General features: G+C 39.5%; 1 protein-coding gene across 1 annotated transcript in view; it reads right to left on the bottom strand.

Moving 5' to 3' along the window:
- Positions 1–90: 90 nt before the first annotated feature.
- The window catches only part of LOC106527239 (E3 ubiquitin/ISG15 ligase TRIM25), a 39,845-nt gene continuing 32,945 nt past the window's right edge, over positions 91–6,990 (bottom strand). The window contains exons 6-8 of the mRNA XM_014022067.1: positions 5,808–5,867; positions 5,245–5,322; positions 91–2,480 (exon numbers count right to left, since the gene is read on the bottom strand). Of these exons, the coding sequence (XP_013877521.1) occupies positions 1,951–2,480; positions 5,245–5,322; positions 5,808–5,867 (668 nt within the window). The 3' untranslated portion in view covers positions 91–1,950. The remainder of the gene's footprint in view (positions 2,481–5,244; positions 5,323–5,807; positions 5,868–6,990) is intronic.

Below are 6,990 nucleotides of genomic sequence, written 5' to 3'. Positions count from 1 at the left end.
ATATTGAACAATTACTTTTATATAACAGATCACAGCGAAGACAAAGTGTTGTGATAGTAAATATGTTAATTAAAACACCCCCCCCCCCAAAAAAAATACATTCAATCATATTTTTCAGCAACAAACACTTGTATTGAAAATTTGTCAAAACTTTACAGATTAAAAAGATAAAGGTCACTTAATGGTATTTTTCTTCAATATGCACAATCACAATTCAAGGCAAACATTCTGTAGTGTTTCTTTGTCTGATAAGAATCCACTTTAATAATTTGTTTAAAGGCCTTACACAGTGCTCAGTCAAGGTGATCATCATCTCCTGTAATCAAAAGTGCTTTTAAGAAACACCTGAACATATCTATGCCATAACAAACCACTGCTGTGGTCAGGATCAGATGAAAGGGAAGGTGAGGTCAATGGAAAACTGCACAATAATTGTGGTTTCAAGTGGATTGTTGTCCTAAGAGAAGCTGGATTGATTGTGTCTGTTGGGTAAAAGTTTAAAGCTCTTGTGACCGACGTGTCGCATGTGAAACCAGTTTAGTTCTTGTAAAAAAATAAAAATAAAAAAATAAAATTTACCTTGACTTAACAGCTAGGTAAGGATCTGATTACATCTGACATTTGGTTGAATTGGAAGACATGCAGTTTGTGTTCTAAAGAATTTAAAGTCAAAACCATTTTAATAAATAAAATCAGAATAAACCGAATGCTGGTGATGAAACAGAAAGTTGTCCTCTGATGTTTCTGTCTACACTGAATGCCAAATTGTTATACAAATTGTATTTGTCATGAAGACCCGCTTTTTTGTTTTTAATTTAAAATCATGGATGTTGTTGTGTCTCCTGGCTCGATGGATTACTGAAATCAACCTGTGATGATTAGCTTGCCAGGTGAGCTCATTAAAAAAGTACTGAAGGACTTTCCACTTTATTAAGCAGATCACCATTATCAAGCAATATGGCAAAGAAAATGGATCTCTCTGCTGCCAAAAAAAAAGTAAAATAGTTGAATGCCTTGGATAATGTATTAAAACCTTAGATATTTCAAGAAAACTTAAGCATGATTATTATACTGTTGAGAGATTTGTAGCTAATTCAGAGCACATGAGTTTGTGCAGATAAAGTCACATCGAGGAAGGTTTAAATTCAGTTTCAAACCATTAAATTCGTTTTCAAACCAATGCATTCAATTTCAAATTGTGCACATTCAGATTCAATCTGAGCAATTCAAATTCAGTTCCTGCTGGCACAAGATTTAGCCCATAAAAACCATCTTTGTGTTTCAATGCACCTCATGCTGCAACACCGCTGCATCTCATGGTGTGGCCCCCATCTTCCCCTGACCTCAACTCTGATTGAGAACCTCTGGAGTAACAGATTTATGAGGGTGGGAGGCAGTTCACATCCAAACAGCAGGTCTGGGAGGCTATTTATTCTGACATGCTGCAAAGAATTCAAGTAGAAACTCTCCAAAAACTCATCAGTTCAAGGGATCATACATTAAAATGTAACCTGATCTGTTAACAGGTTTTTGATTGAAATAGCTTTTAATTTCAGTGAATATGACCTCCTACTGCTGCACATTCAACAAATGACCATTCTCAGTTCTTCACAACTAATAAAACATTTTGTAACTCTGTTGTGAAGAATAATTTGGAAGCTTGCATTTTGAGTTTTTAACTTTAGAAAATACAGATATTATCAATAACATTACACTCTAACAGCTGATGACTTGAAATTTGTCATTTGCATCAACTATTCAGGAACATCAGAGAAAAATCTAATTTGCATAATAATTTGGAATGCAGTTTAATGATAAAGATGACCTCTCTGCTCCTTTTTTGTTACATTTTTAGTTTCAAATTCATCTGCAGAGAGAAGAGCCTCGTTCTTCACAGGACAAACAGGAATGAATGATGAGGGTGATACCATTTGGTTCTACTGCCCTCCTTCAGAGGGGGCAGATCAACAGCGTGGAGTCCAAATCCAGACGGAAAGCCGGATACAGAGGCTGAGAGAACTGGAAGTTAAACGTGTGAAGGAGCACCACAGTGTCCGACACGCTATAGAAGGACAAGGCCCCTTTCTGATGCTCCAGTAGCACGCCGATCCTCTGGGAGGTGGGTGTCGCCATCGTGGTCTTTCGGTTATCATGCCAAGCAGCAAAACCGGTCCGTGTAAACCTCAGCCTCCATGAGTTCTCATTGCGCCCGAGCAGGGAGGGCTTCCCACCACCTTTACGTACGATTGACAGCGATGTAACGCCGATGTCGACCCATCCCCCGCCCCTCCACTCCACCTCCCAGTACCTGGAAACCCCAGACAGACCCTCCCTACACAGGACCTGTGTCACCGAGTCAAAACGGTGTGGGTGAGGGGCGTAGGGCTGAGCCTCCTTGCCACAGTGAGCGCCTGCTGGCTCCTCCAGAAGAACCAGGGCAGGGTGGGCTGTATTGGGGTCCAATGACAGCTGACAAGAGACTGAAAAAGGAAAGAAACAATAAAAGAGGCAGGGGTTTAGATTTTTACAATCCCCCCTAAAAGAAAAATTATTTCTTTTAAGAATCCTGGTCAAGAAACATATAAAAGCACCAATGATGATTTATTTGTACTTAGAAGTTGGAGTGTTGCAATTCAAGTTGGGAAAACATCAACTGGAATGCCCCTAAAATCATAAAACCAGCTAAACCTGAAAATCCAAAATGGCTGCTTCATGTATAAGGGCTGGTAATAACCATGGTAATAAATGGCTATAAGTGTTTCACCAAGGGCTGGGCAATAAAACAATAACAATATCTACTGTCATAGACATGTGATACACATCAACAGAAAATATTGTATATCAGATAACATGTTGATCATTTCACTGAACTTTAATCCAGAACCGCACTGCATTCTGGGTGATGCAGGCATTAGCCAATCGATGTCTCACTGCCCAACTAAACAAGGTTGGTGTCTAGGTGACATGCACAGTTTCATGTTTCACCACCGTGCCTCAGAACTGATTTAAAATAAAAAAGAACCATGTAGAGGGGAAGGAGAAAATGAGTACAACAGCTCAAGAGAAAACTGTGGATAAAAGAGGAAAAGTCCGTCACCAGTTTAGCACTATTTTGGATATTTTAAGAACGACAAGAGTCAGGCCGATGTTGTCTGCAAATTATGCAAAGTCACAGTCATTGACATCTGGCAGTGGAGCAAYGCACAAACAGGAACAGACAACCATCAAGAAGTACTTGGCAGTAGTACCATATTATTTGAYAGCTTTTCATGGTTGTGTAGACCTCTTTTTAGAGGTTAAAGATTATGTTTAAAACAGGTCTATTCAACAAAATGCCCCCCCCCCCCTACACCCCCACACACACACACAGGTTTGTTTCTGTATCACTGTTGGGACTGTGGATTGACTTCCATTCTTTTTCAGGTAATTTTAAAGCCTAAGCCCCACAATTTACCCTAAAATTAACCTAAACTCAATTCACACCTTAGTCCTAAACCTACCCCCCCAACCCATAATTAGCATCTGTACCCGTGCATTGGTCCCCACAATGCACATTTGGTCCCCTCGAGGTTGCCTTTTTGTGGAAAATTGTTCCCACGATGTAGCAAAAACATGCCCCCCCACCCCCATAAATGGTAAGCAAAACACTACTACTGCACCACCAGTTAAATAGCCTTCGTTTAAAATGAAAATAATTAAATTCAGCCTTTTTTCTCCTGTTTCTCATTTCAAATATGTAAAACAAATAACTTATCAATAACTATCAGTATCGACTGGTTTGAAATGCGTTTATCGTGACACATTTTTCAGCATACTGCCCAGCCCTAATGTCATTCAGTTTGTATCTCATTAAACCAGTTGCAGATAAAGTACATAACTACCTCTGTAAAAAACGTTGTTGCTACAAAGTTTAAATGTATAAAATAAATGCATGGTTATCAATTTGTACTGCTAAAAGAATAACCAAATTAGGAAAGATGGTTGAATGATGGATGAATACATAGTTTAAGCCAGAAACACTTTTACCAATTGTTACAGTCAGTAAACTACTGTAAGTAAAACTTMGTTAAGAGGATTATTACTTTCTAAAGAAAATGCATTTTACACACTGTTAGCTGACTGAAATATTAACTGAGTGAAGCATTTTAAACTTAAAAATTTGGGGGATTAATTTTTTTATCATTGTTGTTGTGGAACAGATATTTGGGTATTCACAAAATAAGTAAGTAAGTAAGTAAACCGTATTTCTATAGCACCTTTCGCAGACACAAACATCACAAAGTGCTTAACAGAGAGCAAAATAACTAAAAAAACAATAAAACAGATCACAAATATAAAAAACAATAATTAAAAAACAATAAAAAGCACATTAACTAAAAGCCTGTCTGAATAAAAATGTCTTAAGAAGTTTCTTAAAAGAGTCAGTAGAATCTGAGCAGTGAAGGGACAGAGGGAGAGCGTTCCAGAGCCTCGGGGCCACCACCTGAAAAGCTTTGTCTCCACGGGTTTTATAATGGGTTTGAGGGACCACCAGCAGCATTTGATTAGAAGACCTCAAAGTCCTGGATGGACAGAGAGGCTTTCAGAAGGTCCRGTATGTATTTGGGGGCCTGACCATGAAGCGCTCTGAAAGTTAAAACTAAAATTTTAAAATGACTCCTCAAATGCACAGGAGCCAGTGCAGAGAGGCTAAAACAGGTGTAATGTGGGCTCTCCTGTGGGTCTTTGTTAATAACCTCGCTGCAGAGTTCTGCACAGACTGAAGCCGAGCCAAGGAGGATTTGTTTAGACATGTAAAAAGACTGGTACAGTAATCTAAACGAGAAGAAATAACATGAAAAACCATCTCGAGTTCCTTCTGTGACACARAAGATCTCAGCTTTGAAATGTTTCTTAAATATTAAAAACAGTTACGAACTAAAGTTTTACAATGGCTGTCAAAAGACATGGAACTATCAAAGACAACACCCAGATTTCTGAGACTATTTTTCACTGAAGGRGTTAAAAAAGCAAGGTGCTGCCTGATTACAGGGATTTTATCATCAGGGGCAACAATACGAGTCTCTGTCTTGTTTGCATTTAACTGCAGGAGGAAAATGGATAATTTAATCTTGTAAAATACAAAGTTTGAARGTAGTTCGAACAGTTACCTCTACCGCCACACACATGCACACAACTTCACTTATTGATGTAGAATTGAAGCTTTTGGAGTCAACTTTATTTGAAGAAATTTGAAGTACTCACATCTGAGCAAAGCTGCTCTCATCCTCTGATCAGGTGACTGCAAGGACAAAATGGACAGAGGGAACCAAACTGTCCCTGCTGTAACAGGAATGAGTAAATGACAAAAACAGACACAAGAAGGTACTGAAAATCTGTGACAGAGTTATGGGAAAGTGTTTTTACTACAATGTGTACATTGGAAACTGTTGTTAGAAACTAAAATGCAGCAAAAGTGAATATAAAGATAATCACGTACTGTTTGAATAACAGAACAAGTCAACAATTTAAAAAAAGTACTGTATGTTTGCATCACTGCACAGGGCAAACAAAGAAATAGGAAAAATGCCTGCATTCAGTTTACAGCTTGGTTATTATAAAAYCAAGCTGGTCCTCTGTAAGTCCAGGCCTCAGCAGCAGACTACAAGAAAACCAGACTAAGCGTCAAAGTTATCTGATTATACAGTATATTCCTCTTTTAAAGTCATTTGCATCATTGCCACAAAACACCAAATTCAACCAAAACAAAGACTTTCTTTGGTAAAAAACTCTTTCAGAAAGCCATACCACCCTGCTGTCCCACTCACCTCTACTGTTATGTTGCACCAAAGGTTGCTGAGGTTTGGAGTTCTCCACAGTCTGGCCACCTTTAACACGCAACAGAATTTATTTTTATATTAAGAAAATAAAACAACAGGAGAGAATATTAGCATGTCCTTGTTTTAAACAGGGCAGTATGGTTAAGAAGAGGCAAGGAATGATTTTTGTACAAATAGAATTTTGTGAAAGAAATGCATGTCACCCACTGCTTTGGATACCTGAGTTTTAAACAAACATGTATAATTAGTTAGTGCTCACGGAGTCAATTAAGCTATGGCTGCCATCTTGAATTAGGCTGACTCGAAAAAGTTAATTAGATGTAAACATACATAGTGATTACTTCTTGAGAGGTTTATTAAAATCCATCCAGTGGTTTAAAAATATATTTTTCTTACAGGCAGACACATCCACATGCATTGATGACTCTTATAGTAGGGGATGATTAAAATACATAACATATCTAGTCTAAAAGGTGGTTAGGGTCAACTTCAGATTGTTGAATTGAAGTCCGTCCATCCGCACATCCACCAATTTATTTCCAGAGTCAGGTCTTGATCTTGCCCTTGTTCCAGAGTCAGGTCTTGGGGCAGCAGCTTGAGTAGAGAAGCCTAGACATCTCTTCCCCAGCCACCTCTTCCAGTACTTCTGGGAGAATTCCAATGCAGGCCAGCCAAGAGGCATAGTCTCTCCAGTGTGTCCTTGGTCTTCCTTGGGGGGTCTTCCTCAAGTTGGACATGCCTGAAGCACCTTCTTATTAAGGTATCCATCCTGTACCAGATGCCTGAAMCACCTCAATTGGCTGCTCTTGATGTGGAGGAGCAGCGGCTCTAGGTGTTTTTCCACAGGCTTGCTTGTCTACGGTTCCACCCCACTCAACACCAGTTTAAAGTGTTTCTTACCCCCCCACCCCCACCCCTGTGAAAAGATAACTCCGCCCCAAGGTGAAATTTGAAAAATGCATCAAAGTGGGAAGGGGAGGGGGTGTGGGTGGGGAAGGGGGGTTAGAGAGCGGAGGTGTGGCCAGGATGAGAGAACGTGACAGCTAGCATTAGCATAATTGACGCTACATGGAAAGTGACCACAGTATCACAGACAGTTCCATCTCTGAACGTCTGAGGTGGAGGATTTTCACCCCACACCAGCACCGGACAGAGCAGGAGGAACGCTCCG

Source organism: Austrofundulus limnaeus, unplaced genomic scaffold (assembly GCF_001266775.1).
Source record: "Austrofundulus limnaeus strain Quisiro unplaced genomic scaffold, Austrofundulus_limnaeus-1.0 Scaffold316, whole genome shotgun sequence".
Lineage (NCBI taxonomy): Eukaryota > Metazoa > Chordata > Actinopteri > Cyprinodontiformes > Rivulidae > Austrofundulus > Austrofundulus limnaeus.
The sequence above is the reverse complement of the archived record's forward strand: the minus strand, read 5'-3'. Positions and strand labels throughout refer to the sequence as shown.